This window comes from Peromyscus leucopus, chromosome 8b (genome assembly GCF_004664715.2).
Source record: "Peromyscus leucopus breed LL Stock chromosome 8b, UCI_PerLeu_2.1, whole genome shotgun sequence".
Classification (NCBI taxonomy): Eukaryota; Metazoa; Chordata; class Mammalia; order Rodentia; family Cricetidae; genus Peromyscus; species Peromyscus leucopus.
The window spans coordinates 70,843,021-70,870,037 of record NC_051086.1 but is presented as its reverse complement, the minus strand read 5'-3'; the positions used below and the strand labels follow the sequence as shown (position 1 = coordinate 70,870,037).

Below are 27,017 nucleotides of genomic sequence, written 5' to 3'. Positions count from 1 at the left end.
ACATGAAACTAGGGTCTTCACCCAAGGAGGACCATTCGAAGTTGGAGTGCGGGAGTCCAGTGTCCTCACCACTCCACCGACTCGACGGGAAAGACCCTGGAATTCTTAATTAGAACCGGTTGCCATGACGACAGTCTCTAGGCAGCGTGGGCTGAGCTCTCGGTAGGGATTGCGGGTGGGCCGCCGCTGGACCCCGTGCGCGCGCCCGCCACCAACTTTCCCTCCAGACCGGCGAGGGGTGGCGCGCTCCGCCCCCGCCCCCGGGCCGCGCACGTCCGAGCTCGGTGGCGCGCACGCCTGCGGGAGCCCTCTCCAGGCAACCCAGTGCTGATCGCCGGTGCCGGTGCTGCCGTTCCCCCTCCGTAGCGGGAGGCGAGGCTCCAAAGCAGCCCCCTCCTCCTGCTGGGCTCACCCGCCACCCCCTTCCCGGTGGACCTCGGGGCATGAGCAACGATGGCGGGCTGCATCCCTGAGGAGAAAACTTACCGGCGCTTCCTGGAGCTGTTCCTGGGCGAGTTCCGCGGACCGTGCGGCGGCGGCGAGCCAGAGCCCGAACCCGAATCCGAGCCCGAGCCTGAAGCGGAGCTGGTCGCGGCTGAGGCGGCCGAGGCTTCGGGGGAGGAACCGGGGGAGGACGCTGCGACAGGAGCCGCGGCCGAGGAGGGGGAGCAGGACCAAGACCCCGAGCCCGAAGAGGAGGCGGTGGAGGAGGAGGCGGCGGCCGAGGGCGAGGAGGAGGAGGAGGAGGAGGAAGAAGCGGCGGCCCCGGGGCACTCGGCCGTGCCGCCGCCGCCGCAGCCCCAGCTGCCGCCGCTGCCCCCGCTCCCGCGCCCGCTGTCGGAGCGCATCACCCGAGAGGAGGTGGAGGGCGAGAGCCTGGACCTGTGCCTGCAGCAGCTCTACAAATAGTTAAGTAACGGGGCTCGGCCGCGGGTGGGCCGCCGTCTCCGGGTCGCCGGCCTGGGTCCCCGTCCCCGCCACCCGCGTCCCCGCGGGGCACCCGGGCGGGGTCCCCGCGCCTGCACCCGGCCCCTCTCCCCCGGCTCTCTCGGCCAGCTTCCCGGCCACTTCGCACACCCTTCCTTGGCTCCTTCCTGCGAAGGTCTTCCCTCGTTCCCCATTCTTCCCAGCGCCCTTCTTCCTGGGGTTTCCTCCCACCTTCGTCTGTCTGCCCTTTCCCGGGCTGCTTTCCTTGTTGGGCGGCGGGGACGCGCGACTCCCTTATAGACTGTGAGATGCCTTCCTGCGTAACCTCAACAAAGCTAAAGCCGTCCCGGTGGCCAGAGGGAGCCCAGACCCCTAGATTTTCCGTCAGGTGCTCACGGTTGAAATGAAAAGCTCTGTAGATGGCTTTCCTACGCGACAGCCTAGTACCATACTTTACAGACATTTGACAGCTCGTAATTGAGAGACACGGTGGGAAGGAATTGGGAAGGAAGGGCAAGTAAAACCCCACCAAGCAAGCCTTTAGGTGAAAAGACGCGGTCGTAATTCGTTAAAGTAGAAAAGTCAGCCTGGTTTGATAAAATTGCAATTAAGTGCAGTATTTTCAGTCCATTAAGTAGATGGGGTGGGAGGTAGGGGGGAAAGCAGATGGCTTAGCTACCCAGATGAAGGTCTAAAATAGAAAGGTCAAGGCTTTGCCTTTCATCTGAGTTCTGCTTTTTTATGGGCTTGAAATAGAAAGGGTTTGCAATTGCGTTTCTTTCCAAACGGAATTATTCCAAAATAATGCCTCTGCAAACACTGGTAAGCCCGAGAGTCTTTTGCCATTCAGCTAATAGTTGTAATGAAAGGTGTTACTCTGACCACCCCAAAAAAGTTTACTACTGCAAGATTCACTACAGCTAAGTTCAAACCCACTTCTTGGATGTCTCCAAAGCCTAAAAGAAGGGCCTGGAAAAGGGAAGCTGTTTTGTCGTCGCCTGACCTGGTAGACACCTGATCAAACCATTCTTCTGTTAAAGCAGCCGCTTTTCAAAGTGGAAAGGCCACTGAGCAGATCTGTAGAATTGGACCATGTGGATGCCACACTTTATAAGCCATCTGCTAATCAATTTTAAAATAATGTTCAATTACCAAGGGAATAATGTGTTTTGGGGAAATGCAAAAATAAAATGGCGTGTAATACCACCACCCAGGGGTAAACAGCATTAACGGTTTAGAGTATTTCTTCTTTTGTAAACTATCAAAGAAGAGGACCTACAGAATGCCATTTTTTTCCATGTTATTAAAGGCACTAGAGCTTCTGCTTAAAATATAGTGGAAATGTTTACCAAAGTGAAGGGATTTATCTCAGACTAGTACTATCTGGACAGTTTTATCCTTTACGTATGCACTTCCAGAATTGAAGGGACACAGTCTAAGCTGTAGAGAATGCTCCCCTACCCTGCATTAACGTAGTACAGTCCTGAACATTTCAAGGCTTTGAAAACTGAGATGTACATAATGGGATGTAAAAAATGAGATGGTAAGACGTGGGTGGTTTTCTTAAAATGTGGAAAGGAAACAAGATTAATTTTAATGTACATATAAATTAGAAAAATGATTAAAATGATAAGATGATCACCAATGGAGAACAGAAGCCTGCATTTGAGATAAAACTGGCAAAATTAAAGTTAGAAAATATTATTTCCCCTTAAATCAAAGATTTTATACTCTGACTTCATATAAGGTCAGACTTTTTCCAGTGCTAGCAGAGAAAATGGCTGGCTTGTTTATGTAAAGTATCTTTAAGGTCTTCAGTGGGTTAAAAGTTTCAAAATGTGTAATGACATTTTTAGTTTTAATTCTTATAAAAAAAAGGCTTAAGACTTAGTCACAAGAATCAGGACCAGCTGACTCTATAGAGTTAGGTCATTTTTCTATTCAGGCACTTCATTTTACAGGTGAGACTACTAAGCCTCTGTCCAGATTTGGAATAAAATAAGTCATGTACAAATGATCCCAACAGTTGCCAGCATAATCACTCAATCTCAAAACACCTTGACATAATTGGAATGTTGACTTCTTAAATGTCTAAGGAAATACTTGGAAATAATTCTTTTTTTAAAAAAAATGTGCTTGTGTATGGGTATGTATACATGAGTGCAGATGCCTGTGGAGGCCAGAGGTCTAGAATTTTCTGGAGCTGGAATTATAGGCCGATGTGAATTGCCTACATGTGGATGTTGGGATCCCAACTCCAGTCCTCTGAAAGAACAGTAAGTGCTCTTAACCACCGAGTCTTCTTTCCAGTCCCTAGAATTCTGACTACAAATACTTAATGAAGACTTAAAAAATGTATATTTTCTCAGCTGGGTGGTGGTGGCATACACCTTTAATTCCAGCAGAGGCAGGTGATCTCTGTGAGTTAGAAGCCAACCTAGTCAACAGAGTGAGATCCAGGACAGCCAGGGCTCCCCAACACAGTGAAACCCTGTGTCAAAAAATTTATATGTATGTATGTGTGTATGTATATATATATTTCCCCCTCAACTTCTCTGTTTTTTTTCCCTTCTGCCTGTTTTGGAAATTGAACCCAGGGCCTTATGCATGCTCACCAAATGCTCTACCACTGAGCTATATCCCCAGCCCTAATTTGATAATTTGGACTGTGTTAACCAGTTTGATGATTGAGACTGTAGAAAAAGAAAATAACACTGAATTTGATACCAGTTTATATGTCTAGTGTTTTCCTGTCAATATTTGAGATATGCTGCTAAGGGGATTGAGAGTCTCCAACAAAGAAATTTTTTTAAAAAAGTTTCTATTTGCCTGGTTTTTTTTGTTGTTGTTCTTGTTACTGTTGTTTTGAGACAGGATCTCAAAAGGCAGGATCTCGCTGCCTCAGCTTCTCCAGATCAAGGATTACAGGCTTGGGCAATCAGGTCTGGTTTGCAGTTCTACCATTTTTTGTTTGAGACACTGTGTAGCCCTGACTGGCCTAGAACTCACTATGTAGATCAGGCCGGTCTCAAACTCACAGATATCTGCCTGCCTCTGTCTCCCAATTACTGGGACTAAAGGCGTGCAATCCCATGCCTGGCAGAACTGTTACTTTAAAAAGTGTGGTATAGTAACACATTTTTCTCCATAATTTGGTTCTCTCGACTTTAAGAATAAGAACAGCAGACATCTATCATTTCTAATCTTGGTAAACCCAGAAGTGAATTAAAAACAGTTGTCTAGATTGTCCGGTGGTTGTAGTGCACACCTTTGATCCCAGATCACACACATAAAATAAAAGTAAATCCCTTTTGGGGAGATTTGGTTTTTTTCACTATGTAGTTTTGGCTGTCCTGCAGCTCACTCTGTAGACCAGGCAGGTTGGCTTGGAACTTACAGAGATCTACCTGACTCTGACTCCTAAGTGCTGGGCTTAAAGGGGTCGGCTACCATCTGGCCAAAAAGTTTTTTTAGAGTAATATTTAAGATAAAATTTTTACCTTTAAACTTCAAAATGGAAAATTTGTGCATAGGTATACTTTGCTATATGCAAACAACATGTGACATTTTGAAAGAATAATTTTAAAATGTCAGTATCATCCCCCCCCCATACACACACACACACACACACACACCAATGAGAAAGAGCTCCTGTCTCCACCTCCCGAGTACTGGGATTTCAAGGTATGCCTCCACACCTGGCTTCTTTTTTTCCTGGTAGGTATCTCTTTTGCCATGGAGCCATATCTCTTGACCCTTTAATTCTCAAATAAAGAAATTATAACTGACACTATATTCGATTTGAATGTCAGAGTATGAGGCTACTTGTGTAGGTTAATAAGTCAGTATTGTGTACAATACAATGATACTATAATACAGTACTAAGGATCAATTTGTTTTAATCCGTGAGAAACAAATATGCTGAAGTCTTATTGTAAAGCTGCCGTGGTATCGCCGGGCGGTGGTGGCGCATGCCTTTAACCCCAGCACTCGGGAGGCAGAGCCAGGTGGATCGCTGTGAGTTCAAGGCCAGCCTGGGCTACCAAGTGAGTTCCAGGAAAGGCGCAAAGCTACACAGAGAAACCCTGTCTCGAAAAACCAAAAAAAAAAAAAAAAAAAAGCAGTGTGGTATCACATTTTCAAAGTAGTTGTTTTCTCCGTTACTCATCTCGGCTGGGACAGGCTTCCCAAGGGGAGAGAGCCAGTGCAGCAGGCTGGCAAAGTTAAGTGGTTCCAGATGGTTTGCAGGAGCATTGGAGATGGAACTTTAAAAATGGTTTGGAAGACAAAATCATTGGTTAGAGACACTAATAATTCAGTTACGTTGAATCATGAATGACTTTGGAAGAGGTCAGAAAATCATTCAGCTTTGTCTCATTTTTACATGTATACATGGGAAAGTACATGGATGAAAATTATATCACTCCTTTCAAAAATTAAACATTTTCTTATAAAAAAAATAAGTGTTTACTAAAAAGTGGAGGAAATTTACATCAACAAAAAGGGTAATGTAAATACAGCTTAGTGTTAATCATAGTTCCCGTCTTTCTCATAACCCTTGAGGCTGCTACTTCGCTGTGAGTTTTTAAATTTCCTTCCTATCTTCTTCATATTGATGCTCTGTACTCGACCTTTTCAGGTCTACTTGACTTGTCTTTCATCAATATCGTTCTGTCCCCTGATTGGCTGTTGTGGTTATGCTAATGGCTCCCAACTCTGTCTCCATCCTTGCTTTGATTGCTAATGGAACAACTTCTACCTGGGTGTCTAAAAGGCTTCTCAGATTTAACGTCCAGCCTCCTCTTCCATGCCTAAAACAAAACCCAAACCTGGTCCCCTATATTGCGTTTGTTTGTTTCTCAGGTTGCTGGGGACTGTGTGCTAGGGTAGTGTTCTGCCACTCAGCTATGGTCCAGCCTGAAACCGGATTGTTGCGAATCCGTCCCTGATTTCTCTTTTGACCCCTCACATTTGTTAATGTAGCCTTGTAAACATCTCATAAATGTGTCTCTTCGTATCCATACTGTCACTGTCATCAATTGTCTGTTTTATTTACCCTTTTGTGGCCAGAGTTAATACTCTAGGACTAGACTATATAGTTTTTCTTTCTTTCTTTAAAATTTTGTTTATTTTATGTGTATACACGTATGCTTAGCATGTTGGTGCATCACATGCATAGTTAACAGATGTGGGTGCTGAGAATTGAACCTGGATCCTCTGGAAGAGCACTCAGTGCTCTTAACCACCAAGTCACCTCTCCAGCCTCAGATTATATAGATTTATATAGATATAAGTGTTATACTAGCTGGGCAGTGGTGGCACACACCTTAATCCCAGCACTCGAGAGGTAGGTCTCTGTGAGTTCAAGGCCAGCCTGAGCTATGGAGTGAGTTCCAGGAAAGGCTCCAAAGCTATACACAAAAGAAACCCTGTCTCAGCAGATCTCTGTGAGTTCGAGGCCAGCCTGGGCTACCAAGTGAGTTCCAGGAAAGGCGCAAAGCTACACAGAGAAACCCTGTCTCCAAAAAAAAAAAAAAGAAAAGAAAAGAAAAAAGAAAAAAGAAACCCTGTTTCAAAAAAAGCAAAAAAAAACTTAAAAAAAATTTTAGTATATACACACACACACACACACACACACACACATATATGTATATATACACATTTATACTTATTTGTTGTTGTTGTTCGTGGTGGTGGTGGTGGTGGTGGTGTGTGCTTGTGGGAGTCAGTTATATCCTTCTACCATGTGGGTCCCAGGGATTGAACTCAGGTCAGGTCATCAGGCTGGACAGCAAGCTTCCATATCCACTGAGCCATCTTGCCAGCCACAGCTTAATTGACCTTAACTAAACTGCAAGGTTAAGGGCATAGTCCTAAACTTCCAAGTCAACCCAAGACTTCTGATCCCAACTGTAAAGACAGAGTTCTGACAAAGCTTAGAAGAAAGAGATCATATAAGACTGCCCTCATCTCTGAGACCAGCTGCAGGTTTGGGAGTTTCTCAAAGCCACTCTCAAATCCAATAATTCTCTAGAAAGACAAACAGAACTCATTGACCACTATGGGTATAGTTTATTGCCAGGACAAGCTACAGATTAAAACGAGCCAAAGGAAGAAGAGCACTGTAGGAGAATGGCAGATGTCAAGTGTCTTTATGCTCAGGGATGTCTTACCCACGTGTGTGACAAACATGTGGTGATATGCTCAGAGTATTGACAACTAAGAATGTCACCCAAGTCCCAGTTTTCAGAATTCTCATTGGCATTTGCATGTAGGACTTTTTTTTTTATGTAATCAGAGATTCTGGGGACTTAAAGGTTTCCTCCTAGGACTTGAGTGTTATGCCCAGATCATGAGGACCCCCAAAAGACCACCACGAAGACCAGATCCCATATGCAAATGCAAAGAGCCTTAATTTCCGAGCTTGGTCTCTCTGTCTGTTGGACGTAGCGGTGAGAGCAGAGAGCCCTGAGCTCAGGTAGGGTAGAGTTTTTATCATAGCAGAGGTTGGGGTGAGGGGATTTCCAGGGTTCAGGACCCTGATTGACTGACGTTTGTCTAGGGGTATTCATAAAACAGAAATAGGTATGTGTTAGACTCAGGGACATCTGGTCATCTTATCTAACCTTATGATTAGAATGTTTGGGATATCAGGTACTTCCCCTTAGATGTAGGACCTCCCTGGGTGGGGTCAGTTTATGGCTTTTCCTGGGTCTGAGTGTTGCCTGCCAGTAAGCCTGTCACAGAAGCTGTGTCTGGGCCTCTAAGCCTATCATGGCACCTGTGTGGTCAAGCTGTTTTGGGCCCCCAACAAGGACAAGGTCTGGACCTTTTTTTAGGCAAAGCCCAATTGTTTCCTATGTGCCCATTACCAGTTATTCCCATTGGTCTCCAAATGAAAGGTGGTGAGGCTTTCTATCTTACCTCATTGGCCTTATCTCTGGAGTCACCCTCATTAGTGTGCATATGTTATTCTGTCTCTAATATCTGCACTTTTACAATAGTCTCTCCTCCCCCACCAGTGAGAATGCCACATGCTCCATCAGAGGCCAGCCAAATCTCCTGTGTATCGTGTAGGTGTCCATTTATGTCCATTTCTTTAGGAAGCCTGTCCTCATCATCCCCACATCTATGATTAACTAAGTGTCCCGTCCATGTGCCCTTCCAGAGTACTCAGAGCACACTCCTTGTGCAAGCTCTTGTTCCATCCATATCTTCTGAGAAACTAGTGTTTATAATTCCACCATTGGACCGGTGGTCTTCACAGTGAGGTGCTGTGGATATCGCTGTGTATAAATAAAATGCTGATTGGCCAGTAGCCAGGCAGGAAGTATAGGCAGGACAAGCAGAGAAGAGAATTCTGGGAAGTGGAAGGCTGAGGCAGAGAGGCACTGCCAGCCGCCACCATGAGAAGATGTTAAGATACTGGTAAGACACGAGCCATGTGGCAACTTATAGATTAATAGAAATGGGTTGATTTGAGATATAAGAACAGTTAGCAAGAAGCCTGCCACAGCCATACAGTTTGTAAGCAATATAAGTCTCTGTATGTTTACTTGGTTGGGTCTGAGCGGCTGTGGGACTGGTGGGTGAGAGAGATTTGTCCTGACCGTGGGCCAGGCAGGAACAGGAAAACTCTAGCTACAGTGAGGTGTACCTAAAATAATTCACAAGAGTGAAGGAAGAAATGGTAAAATCTATTATATAAAATATGAAATTAAGCCAGGCATGGTGGTATGTACCTGTAATTCCCAGCATTCTGAAGATGGAGGCTGGAGGATGGCCTGTTTGAGGCCAGTCTGTGCCATAGCAAGTTTAAGGACACATAGCAAGACCACACCTCCAAAAAAGCAAGAGCTGAGTATGAGGAGAAAGCTGAGTGGTAATTACTTGTTTAGCATAGGGAAGACATTGAATTCAATCCCCAGTAGTGCTAAGAAAAAAAAAATAAAGAAATGAAGTGCTATTAATATTTGCTGTAATTATGGAGATTGGTCATTTGCTCTGAATGCAATTGATTTCGTGGAAAACCTGAGAGCTGAGAGGTTGACAGTGCTGCATCGTCTCTAATTTCCAGGACATTGTAAACTGTGGTTCACCTGTGCCTGGTTAAATAGATTTCAGGATTTGATGTCCTAGTTTAAAATTTTTAGTTCTCATGAAATGGACAAATAACTTAAATTTTTTTAAATCCCAGTACTCTGTAATAAGACTGGTGCCCCATAATGCCTACAGCTCCAGCTCTGAGGGATTCAGTTTCTTCTTCTGGTTTCTGTGTGTGTACCCCACCCCACAAATACATACATACATACATACATACATACATACGTATTAAGTAAAATAAATTAATAAAATAAAAGGTCTAAAATTGAACTTTGTAACACAAGCATAAAACATGTTCTCCTTTTCTTAGTTAATATAATTTTTCTAAAAAATAATATGCTTCAGAAATGAGCTAAAATGCAAGGGAAAAGACTGTGTAATTTTGGTATATAAGAAATGTATGGGCTGGGTGTATGGTGGTGGCACACATCTTTAATTCCAGAACTTGGGAGGCAGAGGCAGGCAAATCTCTGTGAGTTAGTGGCCAGCCTGGTCTACAAATTGAGTTCCAGGACAGCTAGGACAGTTACACAGAGAAACCCTGTCTCAAAAAAATTAAAAGAAAAAAATGTTTGGGCTGGGCATGATGGCACATACCTTTCATTTCAATAGTCAGGAGGCAGAGGCAGGTGAATCTCTGAGTTTGAGGCCGGCCTGGTCTACAGAGTGAGTTCCAAGATAGTCCAGGCTGCAGAGTGAGACCATGTCCCAAAGGGGGAAAAAAAAGAGGGGGGAGTCAGGAGTGTGGCTCAGTGGTTGAACACTTGTGTAGCATGTGTAAGAACAGACAAACAAAACAAATGCCAGGCATGGTGGCACATGTCTGTAACCACAGTACTTAGAGGGCTGAGGCAGGAGGATGGTGAGTTTAGCTAACCTACACTATAATACTAAGACCCTGTGCATTGGTTATTTTTCTCATCACTGACAGAATATCTGACAAAAGCAAGAGAAGAAAAGGAGGGTTTATTTTGACTCACGGTTTGAGGATGTAGTCTACGGTCATGGGGAAGATGTAGTCCACAGTCATGGGGAAGATGTAGTCTACGGTCATGGGGAAAATGTAGTCTACAGTCATGGGGAAGATGTAGTTCACAGTCATGGGGAAGATGTAGTCTACAGTCATGGGGAAAATGTAGTCTACGGTCATGGGGAAGATGTAGTCTACGGTCATGGGGAAGATGTAGTCCACGGTCATGGGGAAGATGTAGTCTACGGTCATGGGGAAGATGTAGTCTACGGTCATGGGGAAGATGTAGTCTACAGTCATGGGGAAAATGTAGTCTACGGTCATGGGGAAGATGTAGTTCACAGTCATGGGGAAGATGTAGTCTACGGTCATGGGGAAGATGTAGTCCACGGTCATGGGGAAGATGTAGTCTACAGTCATGGGGAAGATGTAGTCTACAGTCATGGAGAGGATGTAGTCTATGGTCATGGGGTCTATGGTCATGGGGAATATGTAGTATACAGTCATGGAGAGGATGTAGTTTATAGTCATGGGGTCTATGGTCATGGGGAAGATGTAGTATACAGTCATGGGGAAGATGTAATCTATGGTCATGGGGTCTATGGTCACGGGGAAGATGTAGTCTACAGTCATGGGGCAGGAGAATAAGGGAGCTGGTTACATTGCATCCACTGTCAGGAAGCTGAGGAAAATAAATGCTGGTGCCTCACTTGTTTTCTATTATTTATTCTGGGACTCTAGCCTATGAAATAGTGGGTCTTCCAATCTCATTTAAACCATTCTAGAAACTCCTTCACAGACAGACCCTGACAAGCTAACAGATTAACCATCATACCCTGTATCAAAATCTTCTGCTCTACCCTGTGTGTGCATCTCTACACATATATTTGTGTGTGTGTGTGTGTGTGTGTGTGTGTGTTTGTGTATGTGTGTGTATGACTTGTTGCTGAGACAAAATACTCAACAGAAGCAACCTGAGGAAAAGGATTTGTTGTAGTTTACAGTTTCATGGTAAGGGGAGGCATTGTAGATGGGGTACCATCTATGGTGGCAAGAGCTTTAGGTGTGACATGTTCTACTGTGCAGATCAGAACATAGACATGCTGAACTAGAACTGGGGCCACCTATAACCATCTAAGCCCTGCCCTCCACCCCTGTGTCTACCAGCTAGGCCCCATTCCAAAAGGTTCCACACCTCCCATAACATCACTGTAGCTGGGGATCAAGTATTCAAATGCATGAGCTTATGTTGTACATTTTACATTCAAACCATCTTTTTCTGTCCCTGTTCCCATAGGCTCATGATCTATCTAGTAATGCAAAACATATTCAGTCCAACTTCATGATTTCCATAGTCTTACAGTTCCAACAGTGTTCAAAAGTCCAAAGTCCCTTCTAAGATTCAGGCAATATATAAAATGTTCTCTCTGTCTCTCTGTCTCTGTCTCTCTCTCTGTGTATGTGTATGTATGTATGTATGTATGTATGTATGTATATTCTAGCCTGAGCATATCAATTTTGCCTCATCTATATTTCTCACACCTCCCCTCTCATCATATTCTATATGATTTTTTAGTTAGTGTTCAGTAATTAATCTGAATTCTATTGAACATGTTAGGTATTTCCAACTTTTGGTTATTTTGATGATCACCCTTTGAATAAGTCTCTCATTTTCTCCTTTCTTTATTTCTTTTTTTTTTGTTTTGTTTTTTTGAGACACTGTTTCTCTGTGTAGCCTTGGCTGTCCTGGAACTCCCTCTGTAGACCAGGCTTGCTTTGAACTCAGAGATCCACCTGCTTCTGCTCCCAAGTGCTAGGATTAAAGGCATGCATCCTGGTATCTCATTTTCTTAAAAATTATTTCTAGATTTGGGATTGCTATATTAAAAGGTATTTAAGCTGGGTGCTGTGGTTCATGCCTTTAATTCTAGCACTTGGGAGGCAGAAGAATGTGGATCTCTGTTGAGTTCCTGGACAGCCAGGGCTACGTAGAAAGACCCTGTTGCAATCAAAACAAACAAACAAACAAACAAAAAAAAAAAGCACAACCAAAAAGATTTTTTTTACATGTTTTAAGGCTTTTGATACCTAGTTTTAAGCTGTCTTATAACATGGTTTTACTATTTTACTCTTGAGGCAGTTATTTTTGTCATAGACTTCTTTACAATGTTTGGGTCATCAACAGACTGCATGTACAATGTTGGTACCATAAGATTACATTGTCCAGTTATAGCATTTTAGAGTTAAGTACACTGTATGATGTTTCCACGATGATGAAATCATCAATGAGTCCATTTCTCAGAATATATCCTCATTGTTCATTCATGTATGATAGCATAAGAAAATGAATGTGGGTATTATGAAGTAATTTATTGAAAAAAAAGAATAATGAAACAAAATGCCAATAAGTACATTCTTTAGTTTTAATATTTATTACAATTTCAACTGTTTTAAGGAAATGAAACACTTCATGTGGTGGCTTGTGCTTGTAATCCCAGCACTCAGAGGCTGAGGAAGAAGAATTGTTGCAGGTTCAAGGCCAGCCTGGAACACAGTGTGAGATGCCCTGTGTCAAAACAAACAAACGAAAAATCCAGTCATATGGAATCAAGCACTTCATTGTAACCCTTTTGCACATTTTCCCTTTCCTTTCCAGAAGTAATCTTTGAATTCTGGTGACTTAGCCCTGTCTGTGCTTATATTTTTACAGCACAGGATTTGGTCAATACATGGTGAGGTTTTTGTTTTTTGGTAACTAGCATTTTTTTTTATTTTTATTTATTTTTATTTTTTATTTTATTTATTTATTTTTGTGTAGCTTTGGAGCCTGTCCTGGAACTCACTCTGTAGACCAGACTGGCCTCAAACTCACAGAGGCACACACCTGCCTTGCCTCTGAGTGCTAGGATTAAAGGTGTGTACCACCACTACCACCACCACCACCACCACCACCACCACCACCACCCTGCGCCTGGTTGGTAATTAGCATTTTTGAGACCTTTCAAAAAAGATGTGCCCAGTAAGTGTATTTCTTTCATCTCCACATGTTTAGCTACTACATATTTTGTTGTATGCTTGGCTATGATTATTTCTTCAATCTCATTTTGATAGACGTGGGTTGTTTCCATTTTGAGGATAGTATTAATATATTAGTAAGGTATACTAATTGCCCTAATGAATACATTCTGAAACTTCAAAGTTTAAACATAATGTTAAATTCTTGCTTGCTTGCAGTCCCTTCAGTAGCAGAGATAGGTCTGTGTTCCATGGCTTCAGTGAGAGACCCAGGTTGATAGAAATTTGTGGTGATGTGCAAAGTTGCTCTAGGCATTAACAGCCATCAGTCAACCACTAGAGACAGACTGGTGTTCCAGGGTTTTAGAGGCCACGCCTTAAAAGTAGCATAGATATATCACTTTTCTTCCTGTTCCATTGGCTAGATAAGTCATGTGACACCATGGCCTGCCCTCCACAACAAAGCAGTATGGGAAATGTAGTCTCTGTCATGGCAGTTACTTTCAAGAAACAATTCTACATTATGGAAAAAGAATACAAAGCTGGTAGAAAGCTGGTAGCCTCTAACCTTATAGATTCCCTACATGCTGGATATGTCTTCCTGTACATTTGTTCATAACTTTCTTAGCTGTGTATCTAGAACTGGAATAGTAAGATTGATATTTTGTACATTTTGTATCTGATATCACCAAATCGCTTTGTCCAATAGCACTGTATGAGAGCTCTGATTTCCTTATATTTTTGCTACTATTTAAAGTGTTTTTTTTTTATTTTTTATTTTTTTTTTTTACCTCTGTGATGGTGAGAGACTCTTATCCCCTGGGAACCATAGGCCCTGAATAAACCCTTCCTTCTATAAATAAATAAGTATATAAATACATAAATTGAATCTTTTTTTTTTTTTTTTTTTTTTTTTTTTTTTTTTTTATGAATGAGGCAATTTATTAACCCAGCATCCTTTGTTCTAATGCTTCTTGTTGGCAGCTGCCACCTGTCCGGCAATTCTGTCCAGATCTCTCTGTCCCTGAGGTGTTAGCTTGCGGCCCCCATCTTGGTCCTTTTCCACCATTTTCAGCCCCTCTAGGGCTTGGAGGACGCGGCGGGCCACACTCTTGGAGCCTCTGCTGAAGTGGCTGGGCCTGACACCGTTTCTCTGCCGTCCTCCGTAGATCTTGGTCATGGAGCCAACCCCAGCACCACCTCGGAGGTACAGATGCCGTGCTGTGGAAGCAGCTCGTGTGTAGAACCAGTTCTCATCATAGGGGGCAAGCTCTTTATGCTTGGCCAGCTTGACTGTGTCCACCCATTCGGGGACTTTCAGCTTCCCGGACTTTTTGAGGAAGGCTGCCAGAGCTCTGACGAACTCCTGCTGGTTAACGTCTTTTACAGTAACTCCAGGCATCGTGCGGCCTCCGCGCTGCCAGCCAGGGGAAAGGGCCATAAATTGAATCTTATGTGTGTGCTTTGCCTGTGAACATCTGTGCACTGTGTGTGTGCCTAGTGCCTGGGAAGGCAAGAGAGGATACTGGTGTAGCAGACAGTTGGGTGCTGCCATGTGGGTGCTGGGCCATTGAGCCATCTCTCCAGCTCCTCTGGTTGCTATTTCATTTGAGATAGCGCCTTATTTTTTTTTTTACACAGCTGTATATTTTGCCATTATGGATACATATTTCATAATACCATTATTGCCATTGATATTTGTGGAAGAGACAAATACTTTTGGCTGGCTATGACTGTGATTTAGGACATTCTAGAAGAGGAACCAATGCCTAAATTTCTATATCAGTTCTATCTAGTAGGTTACCTGATTTTGTTTGTTTTGTTTTTCTTCTTGGAGCTGGTGACTGAACCCAAGGCTGTGCACTTGCTAGGCAGTACTTTACTATTGATTTAAACACCCAAGCCCTCTATCCAATGGGAATGGAATATGAGCCACATATAGTGGGGTTTTGTTTTTTTGTTGTTGTTTGAGACAGGTTTTTTTTTTTTTTTTTGGTTTTTTGAGACAGGGTTTCTCTGTGTAGCTTTGCGCCTTTCCTGGAGCTCACTTGGTAGCCCAGGCTGGCCTCGAACTCACCGAGATCCGCCTGGCTCTGCCTCCCGAGTGCTGGGACTAAAGGCGTGCGCCACCACCGCCCGGCCCTGTACAGTTTTCTAGGGTAGCCACTGACCACCCTGTGGCCATTAAGTATTTAAATAGAACTGTGTTATAATTTTAAAATATACAAAGAACTTTAAAAAAGTGAAGTAAGAATTTTATCTACATTTTATGTAGATTATGGATTGAAATGTAAACATTTTGGGTACTTCTGGTTAAACAAGTTATTAGGACTAAATCTTTTTTTTTTCTTTCATTTTTTCTCCTTTATTCAAGATAGGCTTTCCCTATATAATCCTGGCTGGACTCATTGTATAGCCCGGACTGGCCCCAAATTCACAACAATCCTCTAGCCTTCTTCATGCTGGGATTACAGTCACCACACCAGTTCTTCCACTCTTTAGTGTGTGATTAATGGAAAATTGAAAACAATTTCATAAGCCTGATTTACAGAGTGAGTCCCAAGACAGCCAGGGCTACACATAAAAACCCTGTCTCTGCCGGGCGGTGGTGGCGCACGCCTTTAGTCCCAGCACTCGGGAGGCAGAGGCAGGCGGATCTCTGTGAGTTCGAGGCCAGCCTGGTCTACCAAATGAGTTCCAGGAAAGGCGCAAAGCTACACACAGAAACCCTGTCTCGAAAAACCAAAAAAAAAAAAAAAAACTGTACAGGTTTAGATTCAATATTTTTTAAAGGCTGGGGTTGGAGGCTTCACTTGGTGATAGGGTTTTATCCTCCATGTGTGGGACCCCTGAGTTTAATCCCCAGCACTGGAAAAAAATAGCACAACATAATAAGCACATAATCATAGAGTAATGTCTCATTCATGTTCCCAGGTTTCGGTGTTTAGAGCAGTGTATCTTTGGGGAGCCATTTCAGAAATTCTCTATACCACCATAGAGAAGCAAGATGGAACATTTTAATTATTTTGTTTGGAAATCTTTTAATTTCATTTCTAAATGAAAACAAAATGTTCTGCCTCCATTCCCACAAGCCTGGTCCAAACCACCACCCGGCCCTACAAAGCACCAAATAATCTTCCACACCTCAGAGTGTTGCTTTTCTGTCTGCTTAAAACCACGTCAGTGTCTTCAGCCTGCAGCCAGGGCTGACATGCTTGATGCAGGGCCCTGCTGGAGACTGCTCCTGGCTGCCCATCTAGTCTTCCCTCAACTACCCGGGTTCCTGGCCAGTAACTCTGCACTAATCGGAGTGATCCTGATTGAATGTGCAGACCCTGGGGAGCTTGTTCGTGCCTCTGTACCGTTATCTTCTTTGCCCAATCAGCTTTTTTTTCTTCCCTTTTTACTGCTATTAGGTTTTATTCTAAATATATCTTCCCAGTATACTTTTTCCCTTCTAGTGTAAAAAGATTACATTTATTGTTTGTTTGTTTTTTGTTTTACAAGTGTATATGTGTGGGCACGTGTTTGGAGGTCACATGGAGGTCAGAGAATAATTTGTGGTAGTCCTTTCTTTCCACCGTGTGTGTTCCTGGGATGGAGCTCTGGTCATTAGGCTTGGTGACAAGCACCCTTATTGCCTGAGCTGTCATCAGTGCTTTGTTTGTTTGTTTTGTTTTTTGTTTTTGTAAGATTTATTTATTTATTATGTGTACAGTGTTCTGTCTGCATGTATCCCTGCAGGCCAGAAGAGGGCACCAGATCTCATTACAGATGGTTGTGAGCCACCATGTGGTTGCTGGGAACTGAACTCAGGACCTTTGGGAGAGCAATCAGTGCTCTTAACCTCTGAGCCACATCTCCAGCCCTGTTTGTTTTTTGAGACAGGGTTTCTCTGTATAACAGCCCTGGCTGTCTTGGAACTCACTCTGTAGACCAGGCTGGCCTCAAACTCACAGAGATCCACCTGCCTCTGCCTCCCAAGTGCTGGGATTAAAGGCATGTGCCACCACTGCCGCCACCACCGCCGCCACCACCACCCAGCTCATCAGTACTATTTAAAAAAGAGTATTATGTTGGTACTGCCCTTGAACTTGCTATGTAGCTGAGGGTAATATTTAACTTTTGATCCCCCTGCATCTACCACCTGAGTATTGGGATTACAAGCATGCACCTGGTTTATGTGGTACAGGGCTGGCTCTGTTCATGTTAGGAAACCACTCTGAACTGTACCCCCAGCCCAAGGGCTCTGTGGTGTTTTTGTTGTTGGGGTTGTGGTTTGAGACAGCATCTCATATAGCCCAGGCTGGTCAGGATGCCTTTGAGTTTGCGGCCCTTCCTCCTCTCCCCTAGTTCTGAGATTACAGGTGCACACCCCTCTCCTGGCGTCAGGTGGTAATGGAGACGGAGACCAGGACTTTGGGCGTGCTGGACAAGCACCTTTACCAACCGAGCCACGTCTCCAGCCCAAATACAATTTTTCACTAAAAAGAAAAGAGAAGAGAAAAAGGACTCAAGCCAGGTTTGATGGCAAATGCTTGTAAGCCCAGCACTTGGGAGGCTGAGACGGGAGGACTGGAGTTTGAGGCTATCATCTCTATATTAGCAAGACCCTGTCTTTGCCCAGGGCCTTCTCTAATCTGGCTTGGTAAATAAAAGTACCTTTGTGTGAGATAGAGTTAAAGTTGTAAATTTTGTGACAGTCAGCATTGTCTGCCTCCAACACGACTGTAGCCCTTTTAACAATAGTGCACTGTTGTTGACACAATGTTATTGAGAGCTGGCTGAGTTGGCACTGTTTCGTATCTGTTTCCTCCTCTAACTGTTGCAGAAAATGTATGTATTTTATTAGTAAGTAATTTCACAAGTGAGAAAGCCAAGGGAGATTTGAAAGAAAAGTTTCACGATCAGTGTGTCCGAGCACCATTGTCTAGCAAATCTGACCTAAAGGATGGTAGTCAATGGCGATCATTTTATGATTATCTTGTTACATTACAAATCTATTGCCTACCAAAGAAAATCTCAGTGAAGATACAAATGTAACAATTCTTTGAGTTTTTAATTACTGCCATTTGCTTAATTCAGATTATAATTTTTAAAAAATTTCTCTCTTTGTGTTCCCGCCCCACCCCATGGTGTGTGTGTGTGTGTGTGTGTGTGTGTGTGTGTGTGTGTGTGTGCGTGTGCGCGCCTCTGGAGGTCAGAGGACAGCCTCAGTCGTAAGTCTTTATCTACTACCGTGTTTTTCCACTGTGTATGCCAGGCTAGCTGGCCTGCAAGTTTATTGCCTCTCCATCTCTGGCTTTTGCGTGGGTTTTTAGAGGTTTGAATCCGGGTCCTCACTCTTGTGCAGCAAGCACCTTTACCAACCAGACCGTCTCCCTGGCTCTAGCTTAGGCTGTTATTGTCTCTTGTCATCACTTGTACTGCTAATTTCCCTGTCACTGGTCAGTCTCAGTCTCGGTCTCTCTCTCTCTCCAGGGTTTCTCTGGGTAGTCCTGGCTGTCCTGGTCTCTGTGTAGACCAGGCTGATCTGGAATGCAGAGATCCACCTGCCTCTGCCTCCCTACGGTTTGATTAAAGGCGTGCACTGGTACGCCTGGCTGCCACTGGTTTTTCTTCCTCCTACTCTAATTTAGCCAACACTATTGAACTCCCTGAGAGACTCTGCAGATGCATAATCCCCTGCCATTCTGGCATTGTAGATGATGTTTATTCTGCACAGAACAGGCATTTTTCTGGTAACTATGATTAGCATCCCTTTTGATGGGAGAGGTGGTGGGGTTTTCATTTTATCTTTCCTCCAAAAAGGTATCCTATTCAGAGACTACCTATAGATAAAGAACATTTTAAGGATTATTATTTTTTTTTTTTGCACCAAATACTATTCTAAACTCTTGCTTCTAATAAAAGAAAAAGGTAGAGCCGGAGAGTTGGCTCAGCCATTAAAGAGCATTGGCTGCTCTTCCAGAGGACCTGGGTTGATTCCCAGCACCCACACAGCAGCTCACAACTGTCTGTAACTCCAGTCTGAGGAGACCTGACACCTTACACAGACAGACACACAGGCAAGTCAGCAATGCACACAACATAAAACTAACTAGTTCTAATAATACAAATACTGCCCTCACTTGCAGGCATTCTCCACCTTCACCCCCTTACTTTATGAAGAAAAGAAAAAGTTATTAGTGCTGTTATTGCAAACAGAATTTGAAATCCCGCAGTTATTTAAAGAATGCATTTTAAAAAAGCTTACATCTTGGTGTATAGTTTGTAGAAATGCAATTTTTTTTTAAAAAAAAAAAAGCTAATTGTTCATTTACTAAGATGCCTGGAGATATTTTTTTTTCTATTAAGTAGTTGACTAATGCTGCAATCTATTTAAAATTTAAACTTCAATTATTATTGAAGTAGCCAGAGGCATCCTTTGTTTTCTCTATACTCTTTATTCCTGATATAATAGGCATCTACTCAACACATGTCTATTTTGAAAAGCAATCCTTTTTAATATATTTAATTTTGTGTGTGTGTGTGCGCGCGCGCGCGCCCGTGCGCACTCATGCCCATGTGTGTAGAGGTCAGAAGTCAATATCATGTTTTCCTTAAGTGCTCCCCACCTTATTTTTTGAGGCAGAGTCTCCCACTGAACATGAAGCTCACTGATTCATCTGGGTTGTTTGGTTGGTCAGAAGCTCCAGGAACCTGCCTGTCTCTGTCTCCCCAGCACTGGCATTACAGGAATGCACCTTGTGCCTGTGGGTATTAGTGATTCAAATTTGGGTCCTTTGCTTGCACAGCAAATATTTTGCCAACTGCCATCTCTCAGATCCTATATATTTTCTTTGGTGCTGATCTTTGAACCCAAGACTTCATGAATTCCAACCATGTACCCCACCTCTGGGGTACAGCCCAGCCCCTTTTTACATTTTTTATATGTATATTTTGAGGCAGAGTCTCACTATGTAGCCTTGGCTGACTTGGAGCTCACTCTGTAGACCAGGCTGTCCTCAAACCCATAGAAATCCCCCTGCCTCTACCTCCCTAGTGCTGGAATTAAAGGCATGTACCACCACACCCAGACACTTTTTAAAATTTTTATTTAAAATATATGAGTGTTTTGTCTACATGTATGTATGTGCACCATGTGCATGTCTGATGCCTGTGGAGACCAGAAGAGGGCATCAAAGCCCTTGTTGATCCCCTGGCACTAGAGTTAGGGATGGTTGTGAGCCACCGTGTGAGTGCTGGGAACTGAGCTCTGGTCATTTGCAAGAGAAAGGAGTGATCTAAACTGCTGAGCCATCTCTCCAGCCCCTATTTTTTTAATTAATTAAAAAAAGAGGAGAAAGACTTTCAAGTTTGCAAACTATATTAATATCATAAATGAAGCATATGATATTTTAGAGGCCAACAAAACAATGCTGGTCATTAATAATCAGTAGATTAAAAGTTAACCTGAATAATTGATAATATATATTCTAAAAGTGTCATGGACTACAACCCTCACCATTGTATCCATCTGCTACACCAGTTTCAGAATCGTTACTGTAAAATCATCTTTCTTTTGAATAATGCATTAAAAAATGGCTCCAAGTAAAGCTTGTTATTAAAGGCCACTGACGATAAAAGAAAAGAAGAGAAAATATAGGCCAAGTGATATTAGCATGCACTAAGGCCCTGGATTCAGTTCCCAGCACTTATCAAAAACTGGGCAAAAAGATGGTAATTTAGTTCTGTCAAAATATATTGACGGTCAGGGGGTAGGGAGTAGTTAAGCCGTAAAGCAACTGGACAGCATGCATGAAGCCCTGAGTTTGATCCCAGTACAAAGGAAGAGGAGGAGGTAAAACATATTGAAAATCAAATGCAAAATAAAGGCATTCTCTCAGAATGAAGTCTCATAATTGTTAAAAAGCACCTTAAAGTTATACTCTTAGTCAAATGAGCTAATTAAACGCCACAGTGGAAAAGTCCATTAAATACAACATTAAGTAATTAGTACATTTTATATTCCTACATAGGTCAGAATCATCAAACCATGAAACTGAATTTCTTCTCATTTCCCCAAAGACTATAAAAGATTTTAATTAATTGAGCTTTCCATTTTGAGAATTTCCTTGGTTTAAAAAGCTTTTTATTTTATTAACTTTTTAAAGTGGTTGTCAAATAAATAAAGCTTTCTTTGTTGCCTGGTAGTTTTTGTGGTAGATATAGACCTTAGAAAATTATTACAGTATTTAGTTACTTCAGCAGAGATGACCAGCTATGTTCAAACAAATACTAAATCGTTTGACATTTTATGATATCCATAATTAACAGTAAGTTAAGAAAATATGATTAAAAACTATTTTTCAAATCATATACATGAAGTTTGTTGTTTCCTTATTACAAAAAAGATTTCAAGTGATAAAATAATTTTACTATTGTGAGAATAATATTTATTCATAATAATACATATTTACTATATGCCAAACACTGTGCTGAATGCTGCTTCGTAGAAATAAATAAGCATGCTCCTTTTCCTCAAGCATGCAGTTTAAAGTCAGACCAGCAAGCCGTCGATACACCACAGCTCCAGCACCGTCAGCTGGCCTGGGTGCAGTGGTGCACGAAATACCTCAGTGCTGATATCCGCTCCACAAAGGAGAAAATTATTTCCTGGACGTTAGGTGATTTCTCCAAGGTCACACAAGATCCATAGTAGAATCAAAATTGAAAGTCTGATCTGTCTGACTCCAAAAGCTTGCTATCTTGTTGCCTGAAATTCTCATCAGATGGATTTGCTACCCCTGAACTGGCTTATTTCAGCCATCCAGTTTGTTTTCTTTGCCTTTTAGGACAATGACTTATAAATTCATGAACTCTCTTTCTCCCTTTCTCCCTCTGTCCTTCCCTCTCCCTCCACCCAGTTTCTTCATACTACCCAATACCAATCTGTAAAGATTTTAGAACTGAAGACTCCCTAAAATGTACCCATTTCAACTATGCTTAAATCCTATTTACTTCCCACAGATGTAAAGGGATACGCATTTCTTTGTATCCATTCCACTGTGTAACCATATCTTGCACATGATAAATGTACAAAAATGCTAAAATCCTTGAAGGACATGTATGGAGAAACAGAAGCACACTAAGATGCTGGCTGGATATAAAGACTGCACAAGATGGTGACTAGATGGTAAATCCGTGTGTATTATTCAGTAGTTTATTTTCTTCTCCTTTACAATCTAGAGATTTAGCACCCAACACTCATTTCAAATGGTATCTCCTACTAGAAGCATGTCCCAGAGTGAGCCAGAAGTACTGTTCCCTCCCATGACCTACACCAGTGTCTTTTTACTGTTTTTTTTTTTTTTTTTTTCCCTGTTAGGAATTGAACTCAGGATCTCATGTGTGGTCTACCCCGGAACTATAACTCTAGCCCCCATCTAAGCAACCATTCTATCATGTAGCTATAGCCTCAGTCACAAAACTTTAAACGTCTTTTAAAAACACATTGGGGCCAGGCAGTGGCAGTGCACACCTTTAATCCCAGCACTTGGGAGGCAGAGGCAGGCGGATCTTTGTTAGTTCAAGGCCAACCTGCGCTACGAGCTTTTGCACCAGGAAGGTGCAAAGCTACACAGAGAAACCCTGTCTCGAAAAACCAAAAGAACCAAACCAAACCAAACCAACAAAACAAAAAACCAAACACATTGCAGAGAGTGCTGTAGAGATGCTGAGTGGTGAAGAGCACCAGCTCCTCCTCCAGGGGACATGGGTGGGTTTGGTTCCCAGTACCCACAAAGCAGCTCACAGCCATTCTTAATTCCAGTTCCCGGAGATCTGATTTCCTCTTTTGGATGTGTGTGCACCAGGCGTGCGTTGTTACAGCAGAGCAGCATTTCTCCCAATTTCTGCTTCAGTTCCTGCCTCCAGGTTCCCTCGTGAGCCCCGGTGGCTTCCCTTGACGGTGGAGTCTGACCTGTGAACTGTAATAAGCCCTCTCCTCCCCACGTTGCCTTTGGTCATGGTTTTATCATAGCAACAGAGAAGCAAAACTAGAGACAGGAAGAATAGGTATACAAATAAAATAGTTGGTGATAATAAATCATAAGGAAATCTATTTTAACACAATTCTTTGATAGTCATATAATTTTACCATTTATTAAAGATGAATGCAAATCAACATGCTAATGAGATGGATGTGCTTGTTTATTTTTTCATAAATAATTAAATCTTGGCTAAATATTTAATACTGCAGGACATAGAGCATCTTCAGCAGTTTTCACAGTTAATTGATAATTTGATTTTATAGTCGTCCATGTTGAGAAGGCCACTTTGCATTAATATACAGTACAAAATGGCAGAGGTATATTTAGGGCTGTTTCTGAAATGGTTGACAATTCTCTCCTAATTGCAAGCCAAAATTCATTTAGCAATTTTTATTAAACTCAAGTGAGCAATGCAAACAGCCATTTTAAAATCAAACATCCTTATACAATCCAATCCAAAGATATGCTAATTTGATATTCACATTTTGAGGAATGACTGCAAGGAAATATAAAATACCTTTGTTCTCTACAGTTAAACTGTTTTTTCAATTAGATTTATTCATTTTTAAAATGTGTATATGTGAATGTTTTGCCTGCATGTATGTGTGTGCATCACATTCATGCTTGGTGCCTGTGGAGTTCAGAAGAGGGCATCTGATCCCCTGAAACAGGAGCTGCAGTTGGTTGACCTGGGTCCTCTGTGAGAGCAACAAGTGTTCTTAATCGTTGAGCTGAACCATCTCTCCAGCCCCCCTTGTGTGCTTTTTGTTTGTCTGTTTTTCGAGACAGGGTTTCTCTGTGTAGCCTTAGCTGTCCTGGAACTCACTCTGTAGACCAAGCTGGCCTCACACTCACAGAGATAGATCTTCCTGCTTTTGCCTTCCTGCTGGGGCTAAAGGTATGAGCCACTATGCCTGGCTCCATTATGTCCTTATCAGAGCAGAAAATATTATATGTACGGTAAAAGCACTGCAGCTTATGACTTAGAGCAGTAGTCTTGACTCTAAGCTGGTTTTTCACCATGTGCATTGGTGTTGTGTGGCTGAGGCATGCAGTTTGTGCAAAGTACGCATGTTGTGTGTTTAGAACCAAGGCTACAGCGAGGCTGTATGCTGCAGCACAGACAAATGTGGCCAGAAAACCCTGGACTCATGCCTTTGATTTGGGTTGATTCTTGATCATTGTATACCTGGAATATTTTTATTGTTGCCAATTTCTTTATGACTCCCATTTTCAGTTAGGTAACCCCATTTGGGGTTACATCCCACAGTTTAAGAAGCTTTTCTGTGATCATGGTACAGAGTAAAGTCCAAGAACCACTGCTTCAAGAAGAACGTAAGGATCCAGCTAATGTTTCACTTATATGATGCCATAGCTATGCAATAATGTTATTAGCAAGCCAACATTTAATATATGGCACAGTAGAAAATACAAGAAAAAAATGAAGATATTTATTTCGCTTGACAAAGATTTGCTATATAACTCTAGCTGGCCTACGATTCATTATGTATCCCAAACTGGCCTTAAACTCAAAGCAATCCTCCTGCCCCTGTCTTCCAAGTAAGTACCAGGATACAAGTGTGTACCACTATGTCTAGCTTACAAGGAAATTTTTCTTTCTATATTTTTTCATGTGTGGACGTGGATGCATGACAGGGGAATATTTCTATGTATGCTTTCCTAAATGTAACTAAAGATCAGTGCTTCATATTTTCAAGCTGTCTTAGAAACCGTAATTAAGTGTAAATAATCTTGAATGTTGATGATGAATTTCTATGAGTGCATTTAATGTAAAACACATTGATTTTTTGTTTTTGTTTTGTTTCATGACAGGGTTTCTCTGTGTAGTTTTGGAGCCTGTCCTGGAACTCGCTCTGTAGACCAGGCTGTCCTCAAACTCACAGAGATACACCTGCCTCTGCCTCCCGAGTGCTAGGATTAAAGGCGTGTGCCACCACTGCCCAGCTGTTCTTTTAATTTTATTTAACACTTTTTTTTTTTGAGATAGGGTTTCTTTGTGTAGCTCTGGCTGTCCTGGAACTCACAGAGATCTGCATGCCTCTGACTTCAGAGTGCCACCACTGTATGGCCTTATTTAACACTTTCAATTGAGCATTTTACCAAGTCATTAACTACTGAGAAGCAACGCTAAAAGATTGCTTTAAGAGCTGCTGGGGTAACTCAGTGTTTAGTTGAGTGATACACTGGGTTCAATCCCTCCTGCTTCCACACCCCAAAATTTAAGGTCTTTAATGTGGTTTTGTTCAAAACGCACAATAGGAATTACATTTTGCTTTGTGATTAAAGACATTAAGAACAATATTGGGTAGATTGTTGGGTTTGTAAACATAGCTCTAAATTTGTTAAAACACTTGGATTAAAAGCTAGGAATGTGAGTTGGGGTATAGCTCCGTGGTCGAGCTCTTGCCTTCTATTTAGGCTCTGTCTAGTATCTCCCTCCTTCCCCCATCCCAGGCCTGGTGGTACATATCTGCAATCCCAGCGTTTAGGAAGCTGAGGTAGTTGAATTGCCACAGGATTGAGGCCAGCCTGGGCTCCCGAATGAGTGTGTCTAAAGAAAGGAAAACGGACAAACAAAAATGTGGGAGGGGCCTGGAAAGACAGCTCGGTAGTTAAGAGCAACTGCTGCTCTTCCAGAGGACTTGAGTTAGGTCCCCAGCACCTCTCTATGACAGGAGACTCACAGAGGCCTGCATCTCCAGGTTCAGGGCACCCAACCCTTGCAGGGTAAACACCTTTCTGACCGAGCCATCTCCCCAGCCCTGTGTTCTCTCTCCCTGCCTCCCTTCTCTCACGTTTTGTGGGGCTGGGAATCAAATCCACAGTTAAGCTCTCTACTTGGCATACATCCTTTGCCTCACCCCTACGTTCATTTATTTATTTTGTGGGGGAGGTAGGCATGCTACAGGGCTACGGAGTTCAGAGAGAAGCCTGTGGGAGTACTTCTCTTCCACTGTGTGGGGTCCAGTTCCAGTCAGGCCTTGGGGTTTCAAGCCCCTCACTGCCTGAGCCATCTCACCTGCTGAGACGTCTCTCCTGCCCTGGTCACTTTCCGGATGTTGAAAGTTTTGTTTTTTCGGGTGGGGAGGTGTTCCACTTCCCAAGACTGGGCCTCACTGTGTGCGGCTGCCCAGGCTGTTCTGGATCCTGGATTTCCAGCGCTGGCCTCAAGCCTGGCATTGGATTTGATTTAATCCAATTTATGTGCTTTTTCTCCTGTCACTTGAGCTTTTGATGTTGCCTGAGCTCAAATCCGTAGATTTTTCTGTTTCCTAAGAATTTGCAGCTTTCGTGCCTGAGTCTAGGTCTTTCTTGGTGATCCATTTTGAGGTAACTTGTGTGTATGCTGGGAGTGGGGACCCACACTTTGCATGTAGATATCCAGTTGTCATAGCAGAATATGTTGAGACAAATTGTTCTTTCGGAAAGGATGGGTAACGGCTCAGGACCCCCAAGGCCAAGTTCTCAGCACAAAGGAGATTTATTTGTCCCAGATGGACAGAGGACAGGAATAAGAGACAGACACAGGAGATAGAGGATGAGGGAGAAGAGAAAGGAACCAGGGAAAGGGGGCAGGGTATTTGTCCCAGAGGACAAAGGACTGCCTCTGGATAGAGAGGAGGCAGACGTGGACACAGGAAAATGGCGGTTTATAAAGGTACACGGGGGAACCTCATGTTAGGATGAAGTGTTTAATTGGGCATGTTAATTAGGTGAGCCAAAGGGGGTTTCCGATTGCTGGACTTCAATACTTTGATAGCTGGACCATGGTAGTCAGCCTCAGGAGGAGGGATTGGCCAAAAAGTGGAACAGACCTTGGTGGCTAGCTTTAGGAATGTAATCTAAAGGTTTTGATCAAGGCTGAGGGAATGGGGGGGGGGGGAAGGCCTGCCAGAGCCACATCCGCCAAGCTGGAGCTGCCCAGAGTCCCGTCACATTCTCTTGTC

At 42.9% G+C, this 27,017-nt stretch overlaps 2 protein-coding genes across 2 annotated transcripts in view; one reads left to right on the top strand and one right to left on the bottom strand.

Moving 5' to 3' along the window:
• The first annotated feature begins 272 nt into the window (after positions 1-272).
• Positions 273-27,017, top strand: part of Ppm1e (protein phosphatase, Mg2+/Mn2+ dependent 1E) — a 138,654-nt gene continuing 111,909 nt past the window's right edge. The window contains exon 1 of the mRNA XM_028878269.2: positions 273-908. Coding sequence (XP_028734102.1) covers positions 454-908 — 455 coding nt within the window. The 5' untranslated portion in view covers positions 273-453. The remainder of the gene's footprint in view (positions 909-27,017) is intronic.
• Positions 13,934-14,459, bottom strand: LOC114699272 (40S ribosomal protein S19-like). Its single transcript, XM_037201542.1, has one exon. The coding sequence runs from the start codon at positions 14,454-14,456 to the stop codon at positions 13,980-13,982; it is 477 nt and encodes a 158-aa protein (XP_037057437.1). The 5' UTR covers positions 14,457-14,459; the 3' UTR covers positions 13,934-13,979.

Coding starts and splice junctions, on each gene's coding strand:
- LOC114699272 (XM_037201542.1), bottom strand. CDS start 14,456: ATGGCCCTTTCCCCTGGCTGGCAGCGCGGAGGCCGCACGATGCCTGGA.